Here is a 13199-nt window from a genome sequence, read left to right on the forward strand (position 1 = left end):
ATTCCGCCTGATCTCCTCTTGCACAAGATCAGACCAAAGTCTCTCCCATCCTGGCAATTTCTCTCGACCATTGACAGAGTCCTGATAGGAATGCAAACTCTTCGGAAGACCAAGGAGAGCCAAGCTCACCAAGTCCTCATCATCGACAGTCACCCCCACACTTCCCAACTCATCCCGGCATTGGGTGAACTTCGTGAGATACTTGGGTATACTGTCTCCATTCTCACACTTAATGTTTCTGAGTTTATCCTTGAGCGCCAACTTCCTCTGGTCGCTCTTGCTTTGGAATAAATCTGTCAACGCTTTCCACATCAAGTATGGAGAAGCCTTTCCATGCAGGCTGGATACAATGTGATCCTTCACGCCCTCTAACAAAATCCTTCGACACTTTGCTGTCTTCTTTTGCCAAGCCTCAACGTGAGCAGCATCAGTAGGTTTTGGGACATCAGCATCTATGAACTCCTTCAACCCATTGTCATCTAACATCGCCTCCATCCTATCTTTCCATGCAATATAATTCGAGCTGCCTTCAAGGGCATACTCCAATCGCAATCCGTTGAAAGACATTTCAACTTCGACACCAAGAAAACACTGCTGCAAATTCGAATTCCACCAGCTCAAAACTCAACCGCTTCTGATCTAAAATTCGTGAGAACAAAGTACTTCTCGTACAGAGATTGACTGTATGGCCATTCACCGGATATCTCACCTTCCAAAGGAAGGATGAATCCAGAGGCTACCTGGCCCGATTACAGACTCTGCCTGAAGAAATAAAATGTAATCACTTTCTGAATAATAGACCTGATGATCAACTTCGCTCTGATACCATGTATAAATTTTGAATAATATAACACTTATTCACAGAGATTATCCTGATTATACACTATTGCGGAATGCATGCATAATACATAACCTCCTCTACGTTGATCATCAATTTTGCGGAATTCAGAAACAATCACATGCGCACATTGAAGCATCAATCACACATATCAACACAGTATATCACAGGGAAAGCATACAGCTAAAAACCCCCAACTATCTGTATATTATATTGATTGAAAACATGTAACAATACATAGTACAATACTCCTCACAAGTACTCAGTACTATCTCCACCTGTTACACACAAACCAGCTCAGATCTGAATCAATCACATGTTCAAATCTCCTTCGCTGCTTGCCTGCCTCCACTGCGCAATCTTGCATGAGAATAGATGAGAATGGCTGATCCAAACTCGTATTTCCTTGGCTGAACCACGCAATCCTCATTGGCAATACTCAATCCATTGATTGTGCAAATCTCATGCACAACTATAGTCACAACTGACAGCTGTCTTGCCCTTTCACTCACCTCTAACACCTGTTTCCACTGAACTATCCATGCACTGAGTTAACTGATGTATTCTTTAGTTGCTTTATGAATTAATAATTAGTGAATTAATTAATAATTAATTCACATCACTCATCACTAGTGTATTCTGCAGTTAGACTAAATACAACTAGTTCAACTAAGTCAAACTGAACACAACTCCATCAACTCCACCAAACTCAATCACTTGAGTTCTAACTGAAGTCCATCATGCAATAGCTCAACTAACCCATAAGAAAAGCATATTTCCTTCTGACAGTTGCATGTGCCACATCTATAGCTCGAACTAAAGTGCTCCAAGAGGATAAGATAGTGTTTATAGTCCAAATATTATTAAGAGCTAATAATATTCGACTGTTCTATTTTTAGCCTGGCAGTCTAAAAATAGACTCTGCCCATATGTCTAAAAATAGAAGTCCATCTATTTTTACCAACATGACCAATCATCCATAAATAGCATCCTGCAACTCATAGACCATGATCCATATGTCTAAAAATAGACTTTGCGCCAAAAATAGCCTGCGGGCCCACTTAGTGAAGGCGACTCTTTTCCACTAAGCTCCATCATCTTGTTGCATTTTCAACAGATCTTACCATCACCTTTGGTTAAGATATCCCAATGGGCGAGGTCGTGGATAAGGCCAACAGAGTACTTGTTGGACATGTGCGAGGGAGGGCTTACTCAGCAACCAGGCTCTCAAATTGGGTACAGGAGATATGGGGTGGCATTCTTCAGGAGCTACCGGAGGTACAGAGCCTGGCTCGGGGCTGGTTTGCTCTACATTTTTCGAAAGCTGAATACACCGATCTGATCCTGGCCAAATATTGGCACATAGAGATGGCACCAGTCCTCCTCAAAAGCTGGTCATCGTTATTCGACCCGGAGCGGGACCTATATGGGTACGATTACCTAGTCTACCTCTACAATTCTGGTCTGAAGCGGTGTTTATCAGGATTGGCAATGCCCTTGGAACATATTTGGAATATGATAAGACTTATGTTCAGACAAAAAATCGGGCGCTGGCAAGAATACTGGTTCACCTGGACACAAGGGAGGGCTTAGAAGAGAAGATCACCCTGAAGTGGAGGCATTACACCAGGATTCAAATCTTGGATTATGAGGGGGTACCGTTTCGTTGTAGAAGGTGTCACAAGGTTGGGCATGTATTCAAAGAATGTCCTCTGCTCACGAAAACATCGGACTCCCTAGGCTCGCCTTCGTCTCTAAAAGGAATAGCTCCAGTGTCGGCATCCCAAGCCCGGGTTCGGCATCGCGTATGGGTACTCCGGCACCAAAGCATCTCAACTTGGGTGGATTGTCGAAGGAGGCAGAAGAAGCAAACAGGGTGCCCTGGCCCCTTTGACTCGGGCTAGGGCCGCAGCAGTAGCGGAGATGGCGCGGAATTCGGGTACATCTACTTCCTCCCCTCTGATTTCACCTTCATTATCACTTTCCATTGATGCACCTTCGGATGTATTTGCATCACTGGTTACTTGTGCAATCCCCCCCCTCCGCCCATCAATGCACCATCCTCTCCTACTGTCCATTCCTCTCCACTTCCTACTGAGGTCGTGGCCTCGTCCTGCCAGATATTGTCACACTCTTACAACCTGCGGTCAAGGCCCTTATCTGGTACCGACTCACATTCTGGTTTGGGAATGGTCTACCCTGGACCCCTTGCTCTTTCATCCCGGGGGCGCAAATCTAACCTATCCAAAGCTATTCAGAAAGCTGGAGCTGAGGTAGTATCGGGCAAGCAATCCACCATGGAAGGGGTCCTTAGAGCACTGAAAACCCCAGAGGGGGTTCCACCATGAAATGCCTATCCTTTAACTGCAGAGGTCTGGCTAGTACCTCCAAGAAACTAGCCATGCGGAGGTTGATTGATAATGAACCAATTGATATCCTTATGCTGCAAGAAACTTTGGGCAATGCTGATTCCATTGAGCATACCCTCGCCACCCTGCGACCTGGATGGCATCACCATGCGCTGGATGCCATAGGTAGGGCTGGAGGTTTAGCCATCGGTTACAATCCTCGGACAATAAATGTATCTGCCACTTGGGGGGGAGTGGGATTCATAGGCATGGATTTCTTCTCGGCCGAGCTAGGGGAGACCTTGAGGATTATCAATGTATATGGCCCCTGCCAGAGGAGAGAGGAATTCTGGCAGAATTTTCTTGGATCAAGCATGACATCTATAGATCAGATTATCATTGGGGGTGATCTTAATTTCTCTATGGGATTTGGGGAATCCTGGGGATCACATGCACAGGTTGACCCCTTGTCCGATTTCTTTAAAGACATTCTGGAGCTACATCAACTTGCTGATATCCCCATGAATAAGCCGATGCCTACTTGGAGGAACCGGAGGATAGGGGATGCTGCCCTGGCTAGGAGACTTGACAGATTCATGATCAAAATCCCCCTACTCCAGAGACTGTCCAGATACAGACAATGGGTCGGGGCAGGGGGTAAATCCGACCATTCTCCTATCTATTTGGAAATTTTGGGACCTGAAGCCAAGCCAAGGGCTCCCTTTAAATTCAATCATGTCTGGCTTCAAGATGAGGAGTATTCTAAACTGATCAAGGACTATTGGGTGTCCCACCCTATATCTAATCACAGATCGGCAGCAGAGGGTTTCTGCCATAATCTCTCTCAGCTTAAACAATTAACCATGGCTTGGGCTAAGGAGAAGAAGGCCAAGGATGATCGGAAGATTCTGGACATAGAAGCTGAGCTGGAAACACTGATGGATGATAGGAATCTTGGCTTTACCTCAGCTGAAGAAAAGAGCAAACTGATCGAGCTTGAGCAGCAGAAAGACAAGATTCTTAAGGAAAGGGAGGAAGCATGGAGATTGAAGAGCAGGGCCATATGGTTGAAGGCAGGAGATGACAATACCAGATTTTTCCAGAATTATGCCAAAGGAAGGAAGGTCACTAATACGATCTGGAAACTGCCCCTTCCTAATGGAGAACTGGCAGACAATTTCCAAAAACTCTCCAGACTGGGCACATCTCATTTTCGGAGTCTGTTCAAAGTACCCCATGAAGCCAACTTAGCAGATATCATTCATGTGGCTGGACTTTTCCCTTGTTTTGTAGGTGAGGAAGAAGCAAATGAATTAACCTCGCCGGTTACACTAGAGGAACTGGAGGGGGTTCTGAAGTGGTTCAAGAAGGATAAAAGCCCGGGACCCGATGGGTGGACTATTGAATTCTATTTGGCTTTCTATGATTTATTGGCCTCGGATCTCCTTCAGGTTGTGGAGGAATGCCGATCATCTAGGAGGCTTTTCAATGCTATCAACTCGACCTTCATAGCCCTCATCCCTAAGACTAATTTTCCTGTCTCTTTTGATGACTTCCGTCCCATCTCCTTATGCAATTGCCTCTATAAGATTATTTCAAAAATCATCGCCAATCGTATCAGACCTATTCTTTCTCAGCACATTCTCCCTGAACAATTTTCTTTTCTTGAAGATCGCCAGATTCATGAAGCGATTGGCACTGCTCAAGAGGCCATTCATTCTATCCGAGCTCGCCGTCTTAAAGGTATCATTCTCAAAATTGACTTAGCCAAGGCCTTTGATCGGGTGGACTGGACTTATATCAAAATGCTGCTTATTCACCTGGGCTTTCCTCTTCCTTTTACAAATTGGATAATGGCCTGCATATCAACCCCCTCATACAGTCTGCTCATTAATGGATCTGCCTCCCCTTTTTTCCATGCTGAAAGGGGTCTCAGGCAGGGATGCCCTCTCTCCCCGCTCCTTTTCCTACTTGTTATGGAAGGACTGAGCAGACTCATCTATCATGAAAAGCAGAATGGCAGATTATCAGGCTTGAAGATCACTGATCAGTGTTATTTAACACACCTCCTATTTGTAGATGATGTCATCATATTTTTGGATGGGAGTGTTCGGGACACGACCACCTTTGATAAGATTCTCGCCTCATTCTACAGGGCGACCGGCATGATGGCTAACCACTCAAAATCAACTATTTCCCAGGCTTACACTTCAGCTCAAGAATCTGATCTAGCCTCGCATCGTTTCCCTTATAACCCTCGACCGTTGGATCAGGGGTTCAAATATTTGGGTTATTGGATCAAGCCGACGGGACACAAGATTGCGGATTGGACCTGGCTGATCACAAAATTAGAGAAACGGATCTCGCACTGGAGCCAACGCTTTCTATCCAGAGCAGGAAGGCTAGTTCTCATTAAATCAGTATTGGAGGCCACACCTGTATTCTGGATGGCTTTAGCCTGGATACCTAGAGGTATTCTTGCTCGCCTAAAGCAATCATGTTGTAGATACCTCTGGAATGGAAGACAGGATAAATGAGTTTTTGCTTGGATCAGCTGGGACAACATTACTCTGCCAAAGAAGTGGGGAGGTTGGGGCCTTAAGGATCTTACACACTTTGCACACGCTTTGGCTGCGAAAATGGGATGGACTTTGCTTACAAAGCAAAATCTCTGGACATCTATCTCATACCACAAATACATATGGCCCTTACAACTCATGGATTGGATCCGATTACCTGGCTGGAACAGAACAGGTATATCATCAGTATGGAAAGCTCTGTTGTACTCGCTCCCCCTCATTCGCAGCCATTTAACATGGAGAATAAATGATGGATCCAGGGCACGCATCGGAATGGATCCATGGACAGGAGGTGGAGGGAGGTGTTATCTCCCACAAGAGCTTATTCGGTTACTCGATCAACAGAATACTAGAGTAATAGCTCACATTGCGGATCAGGAGAACTCATCCATATTCACTCAAGCATGGAAATCAGCTGCGCAGTTAAATCTGCCTCCTGACTGGCATCAAAACTGGGAGGATTACACGAATGCTCTGAGTGAATCTCATATTCGCATTAAAGACGGACCAGATGAACTCATGTGGGACAAGGCTGAATCTGGATATTACTCCCCCAAGGAAGGGTACCTGTGTCTGATTAATTACAAAAAGCCGGAAATATTACAGAGCTGGTGGAAGATCATCTGGCAATTAAAGACCCCACCCCGAACAAAACTCTTCTTCTGGTGCTTACTCCGGAACAAGGTTCCCACTGGGGAATCGCTCATGCGCAGGTCTGTGCATGGTCCCACCTAGTGCATACTCTGCAAACAGCAGTCCGAATCGACCACTCATCTTTTTCTTACATGTGGAATAACTAAACAAATATGGAAGGAGGTGACTGAGGAGCTCGGCTTCATGAGTATTTGGGAGGGTGAAAACATCTCAGTAGCATGGGAGGCTTGGTATCGAGCTCACTCCGGTACAAACCGCACATGCCTTCCCCTCATCATTAGCTGGGCAATTTGGCTGGCTAGGAACAAACTGATCTTCGAAAATGGCTCGATTCGATGGCAATCTGTTACTGCCAAAATCGTTGCAACATATCATGAACTGCCGGAATATACCCCTCCTCGCATTCGCAGACCAGCTGCCCCGGACCCCATAGATCACTCCATACCATGGGCCTTTTTCGATGGTGCTGCGCAGCAGCACGGATGTGGAGGGGGGGTTCATTTTATATTTATCAGCTCATCATCATTTCAAAGTTAAGATGGGCTTAGGCATAGGAACAAACAATTTCGCTGAGCTCATTACCATTAGACACCTTATGCATTTTGCATTAAATCATGATTGCAGAGACTTACAGATATATGGGGATTCAAATATTATCATAAACTGGATCAATCTGAAATCTAGATGTCATGCACACACACTCTTAAATATTTTGGATGAAGTTATGCACCTCAAATCACAATTTAATAACATCATTGTTTGTCATATCTACAGGGAGCATAATCACAGTGCCGACGGATTATCCAAGGAAGCCACACACATTCCAGGAGGACAGTGGATAATCCATGAACAGAGGGGCATCTCACAGTATCAATACTACCACAGGCCTTACATAGACCAAATCTACCCCCGGGTGGATGACCACTGATTTTGCCATGTATATATGATGATGTAGAAATCTAGTTTTACTTATGAACAACATCCTGCGAGGTGCAATTATATATTTTGCTTATTATACAAACATATTGTCTGATGTTTATTTTTTGACAGCTTGATACAACATCATCCTGCGTGATGATTTTTTGAATATGATACAGATATGTACAGGAAGGACCATAGACTCTAAAGCCATGAAGGAAATTCGCATATGCTGAACAACATTTACTACATGTAATTTTTCACCATATAATGAAAGATTACGATTTTTCCGTTGGAAAAAAAGTAGAAGTGGAATATTGAGTTTATTCTCTCTCATGCACAAATTGATAAGGTCGGCCTCAGATTAATGTAGGCTCACGAAGCCCAATATATGTGTCCTTTCACCCTCAACGAATTGTATAAATAGGATTGACCTCTCTCCTCATTTGGACATCACTCACTCATCATTTCTTCTCTCTCCTAATTTGATTGATTCGTACAACTTGGGGATCATCTCTCTCTTTCTCACACGTGTGGATGAAGGACGAATTTTCTGGGATAGATTGCAGGCCGAAATTTCAGAGTTTCAGGACAACGTTGACCAAGGCCTTATTGACCAAGTTTGACTGCGTTTTCTGGGGCAGAGTTTCGTACTCCTTAGGCCGCATTTCTGGGAACAAAAATCAATGTTTTCTAGGCATGTTGACCAACATTGACTTCTGTTTTGACCACAAAAAATCACAACAAATTTTCTCTCTCCTTTGATGAGTTTGACCGAGCTGTTTTGGGTTGCATTTGACCTCCAGTTCAGGCTGAGTTTGACCAAGGAAGACCGAGCTGCATTGGTGAAGTTTTGTTGTTGTTTTGACTAGCGTTGACTTTCTGGTTAGGGCTGAAATTGACTGCATAATTTGACAGGGATGATTTGACTGTGTATTGGGCAAGTGAATTTGATTTTTGTACTCTCTCTCTCTACTGAACTATTGAATAATAATAAGAAGATTTGATCAAAGGGTTTTCCCTGGCATCCACCAATCTAGTGTCCTCTTGTCTTGGCTTGTTTTCTGCATATGTTTTTATGTTCTATCTGCATTTATTGTCAATGTGATTAAGTTAATGTGATTTCTACTGGAAATAATTGGAAATTGTCATTGGGCTAGTAAAGGAACATTGAAGTTAATTGTGCTAAGCATAGAACATACCATTGTTATCTAAAATTAACTAAACTCCATGCAACCTCACAATCTCCCTTATGAAAATTTGAGCCACCTCACTAGCTGAGTTGGTGGATTTGACCGCCACAAAGTGAGCTACCTTGCTCAACTTGTCAATCACCACCATAATTGCATCATGCTGTTTGAAGGTCCTCGTTAAGCCTGTAATGAAATCCATGGAGATCACCTCCCACTTCCATTTCAGAATGGGAATGGGCTGTAATAAACCTGTTGGATGTTTGCACTCAACTTTCACTTGTTGACATTCTATGCATTTAGCAACAAAATCAACCACTTCTTTCTTCGAATTTGGCCAAAAATAAACTTTTTATGGCTGTGAGAGTCTTTTGGTAACCGAGATGGCTTGAATATGGCTTGTTGTGGAATTCTTTCATGATGAGCCCCTTCAATTCCTCACTATTTGGCGCAGATTCTATTCTTGAATTTGATTAGGCCATCACCTGTGAGATGATACTCTTCATCCTCACCATCTTGCTACAACCTTCTCCTTTATTTGTTGGTACTTTTCATCACGTTGTCCTGCATTTTTGGCCCTTTACCCTAGGTCCACTTCATAGAAGCTTATGGCTGCCAGATGATTCAATTGAATCCTTCTTCTAAGTGCATCGACCACCTTGTTCTCTTTGCCTTTTATATATCTGATTTCGAAATCAAACTTGCTGAGCGTGGTTAGCCATCTTGCCTACCTTGCATTTAACTTGGCTTTTCAAATAAATACTTCAACCCTCCATGATCAATCATTAGGGTGAATTTTCTACCAAGAAAGTAGTGTCCCACATCTTCAGTGCATGGATGACGACAACTAATTCCAGATCATGGGTTACGTAATTTTGTTCATGTTCATTTAGCTTTCGGGACTCATAGCACACCACTTGACCTTCCTGCATCAACACTCCATTGAGCCTTCCTTGCAGGCCTCTGTGCATACTACAAAATCCTTATCAGGATTTGCAATTCTCAACACTGGTGCATTCGTGAGCAACTGTTTCAATTGCTCGAAGCTTTTTGCACACTCAACTGTCCATTCAAATTTCTTTTCTTTTCTCTGCAATGATGTGATAGGATGACCTATCTTGGAGAAGTTTCAGATGAACCTCCTATAGTAACCTACCAATCCCATGAATGATCTGACCTCATTCACATTCTTTGGTGTAGGCCATTCCATGATTGCCTTAATCTTCTCTGGGTCAACTGCTACTCCCTCCCTTGAGACAATATGCCCCAAGTAATGAATTTGTGATTGGAAGAAGTTGCATTTACTAAGCTTTGCATAAAGCTTATTCTCTCTTAGCAATTGCAATACTGTTGCCAAATGTTGTTCATGCTTTTCTTCAGTTCTTGAATACACCAATATTCATCAGCAAAAACAATGACAAATTTGTCCAAATAAGGACGCAACACACCATTCATTAGACACATGAAAGTGGCAGGGGCATTAGTAAGCACTACAAACTCATAATGCCCGTATCTTGTCCTGAAAACAATCTTGTGGATATCCTCCTCTTTGATGCACACTTAATGATACCTAGACCTCAAATTGATTTTGGAGAGTACTACTGCTCCCCTCAGTCGATCGAATAAATCATCATTCCGTGGCAACAGATACTGGTTCTTAATGGTTACTTTATTCAATTGCCAATAGCCAAAACAGAGTCAGAGCGTCCCATCATTTTTCGTCACAAATAATACTGGAGCTCGCCATGCGACCCACTCTATCGTATGTAACCTTTATCAAGCATTTCTTTCAGTTGCAATTTTAGCTCTACTAGCTCAGTAATGCTCATCCTGTATGGTGCTGTGGACACTAGTGCTGCTCTAGGAACCAATTCAATAGAGAAATTGACTTCCCTATGAGGAGGTAAACCAGGTATATCCGCTGGAAACACATCCTCATATTGCTGCAACACCGGATACTTCTTCAGCAATTCACTTTCTTCTTACCCAACGCTATCACTAGCCTCTTTATTGTTGGATATTTGCACAAAAAATAATTTACAGCCCTTCCAGCTACTGTGTTTAGCATGCATTGCTGTGATTAGTCTGACTGAAATTGGTTTTCGCTTGCCTTGTAATATTTTCCTTTTCCGAGCATCATCCAAGAATTCAGTTGCTTTTTCAAAACAATCCACTTTGGTCCTATGCATGTACATCCAGTCCATGCCCAATAATATGCTATACTCACCCAATGGCAACAAATTTAAATGTGTTATTGTGGGCATGCCACTGAGTTCAAATGCACAAGATTTCACCCAATGACTAACTTTTCTCTTTGTCCCGATTTCCAATTTAACTAGCCATGGCTCTGTGTGCCCTTAATCAATTTGCACTTTTCCACAAGCTTCGGGCTGACATAGTTGTACTTAGAAATAGGGTCAATTAAAATGGAAGTGACTTGATCACACATCTTACCTTCCATCTCAATGATGGACGCTTGGTGGTTCGCTTGGCGATTGTCCACGACTGCATAAATTCTAGGCAAGCTCTGAGCTACGTCCCCCACTGTGCGAGCTTCCTTGGAACTATAAATCTTAAGCCCTGCATTTCTTTGGTGTGGGCAGTTCCAAATGGAATAGCTGAAATGGAGAAAGCGTCAAAGCTTTCAAGCATGCCCCACACTACATTTTTGTACTGTAAGAGGTTGGTGAGACGCATATCTCGAACTTTAATATTCATTCACCACCAATTTTGAAACATTGCAGGTTTAGTTCTAGAATCTAAACACTACAAAAATTTAAAATTAAATGAATTCCAAACCCGAGTGGGGTTGTTGCCTGGCGAATCGTCCTCTGTTGCGCTGTTGCTATTCGAAAAAAAAACCTAAAACTAAAAACCATGCTGCAATAAACTTGAAATCGGTCGTACTTACACAGTATCCATTCCCAATATATGGGATTCGTTTCCAAAATGCGGGATCTGTTTCCAACAAACCAGGGTGCGCCACGTTGTAGTTTCTTGGATGAATCAAGGCGGATTTAGATCCACCACGTTGCAGTTTCTTAGACGGATCAAGGCGGATTCAGATCCGCCACGTTGCAGTTTCTTGGACGGATCAAGGCAGATTCGGATCCGGATCAGATCCGTGGATCCTGGACCCCAATGTGCCGGATCTGGTAACATATCAAACAACCAACAATACATCATTCTTCAATTGTGATTTCACCAAAACATCAAGAGGGCCTAATTGTGCCACACTTAACCAACAACTCTAGCTAGGGCAAATCCCAAAATAGGTTGAATAGTGCTAACTTGTACACAACAACAAGAAATATGCTTCAATAAACATAATGTTTGCAGGTAGAGTCTAGATGAAGGGAGGGTTTCACCTCAACCCCAACATTTTTTTATTAGAGGAAATTTTCTTTCTTTAAAGGTTATATCAACATACTTGAACTAGTAATTTTGGCCATCAAATCAACCCAAGAAAAACAAAGAAAGATGAAGAACAACACATTAAAATGCCGCTTATCTTCTCTCTCCCAAAATATCTTCATCTTAGCTAGGAGGGAAACTTCTACACTTCCAACCATGCCTCTAGCAAATGAATCTTTCATCTACCTTCATTCTAAATCAGGGCTTCATCCATCTAGAGTTTAAAGAGGTGAAAATAATATTTTAATCCATATAAGGTGTCCTCCAACCCAAGGTGCACCTCCCTTGGGCATTCTTTAGGTGATTTAGGGCCTTTATTGTCAACAACTAGGGTTTGTGAAGGGAATTTTGGGTGAGGGCTTTTATATCTAGATATTTTAGTATTAAAAATACAAAATACCCAAATTAATCATGATTCCATCAATATATACTACACATGAAATGTTGAAGAATAAAATAGTCTCTAGGACAGAGGATTAACATAGAGGGTTTCTTTCCAGGGCACCTCAAAACCTTCTGAAACCACTGGTAGTCAGAAAATGCAGAAGGCTGAAGTCATTTTGGTCATTGTGGAACCTAATATCTGGGACCTTGTTTTCATTCTTATCATCTGGAAGATCAGATAAAGAATTACTGGAAAATATATCTTCATTTGAGAGGGAATCTTCACATACCCAATTAGTTCTTTTTTTAAGGAATATTTCAACTTATAGTCACCTTTGCTCCAATCTTGTGTGAACTTCGATTAGGAAATATGTCAAAATTTTCATTTTTCTGAAAGTCAATTTCAATAAAGATGAATGGTAGTGAAAAATTTGTATTTCAAACATTTGATTTGATTATGCAGGATGCGATGGTAGATAATATCATACACCTGACAAATTTGCCACGTAAGGCTATTGTGAAGTGGTTCAATGACAAAAGAATGCAGGAGAGTCCCAAAATTGTATATAAAAAGCGCCAGTAATAGTATGCCAATGTTTTTGGTATGTCATCAAATGAACATATTTAGTGTTCTTTGTATTAGTGGACATTGCTCAACTTTGTAAAATAAAATGCAGAATTGTGGAATTAAGATCGTGTCCGATTTCCCAAGTCTTTGAAAATCAGCAATTTTTTACTTTTATTGCATCCCATCCCAAGTCTTTGAAAATCAACAATTTTTTATTTTTATTGCATGCCATCCCAAGTCTTTGAAAATCAACAATTTTTTTATTTTTATTGCATGCCATTGTGTTCTCATATGTAGCATTCTTCG

At 42.2% G+C, this 13199-nt stretch overlaps 1 protein-coding gene across 6 annotated transcripts in view; it reads left to right on the forward strand.

Annotated features, from left to right (window-relative positions):
* Positions 1–13199, forward strand: part of LOC149143892 (protein OVEREXPRESSOR OF CATIONIC PEROXIDASE 3-like) — a 98221-nt gene that overhangs the window by 84588 nt on the left and 434 nt on the right. For 3 of the 6 annotated variants that reach the window (XR_016264598.1, XR_016264599.1, XM_089448816.1), the window contains exon 4: positions 12789–12927. The exons of the other annotated variants lie outside the window; for them this stretch is intronic. Coding sequence is in view for 1 of the 3 variants with exons in the window: in XM_089448816.1 (XP_089304942.1) it covers positions 12789–12908 (120 nt within the window). In the remaining 2 variants the exon portion in view is untranslated. The remainder of the gene's footprint in view (positions 1–12788; positions 12928–13199) is intronic. 6 annotated transcript variants of the gene reach the window in all.

This window comes from Pinus tabuliformis, chromosome X, assembly GCF_031772625.1.
Source record: "Pinus tabuliformis cultivar Carrire ecotype Pingquan chromosome X, CPIR1, whole genome shotgun sequence".
Classification (NCBI taxonomy): Eukaryota; Viridiplantae; Streptophyta; class Pinopsida; order Pinales; family Pinaceae; genus Pinus; species Pinus tabuliformis.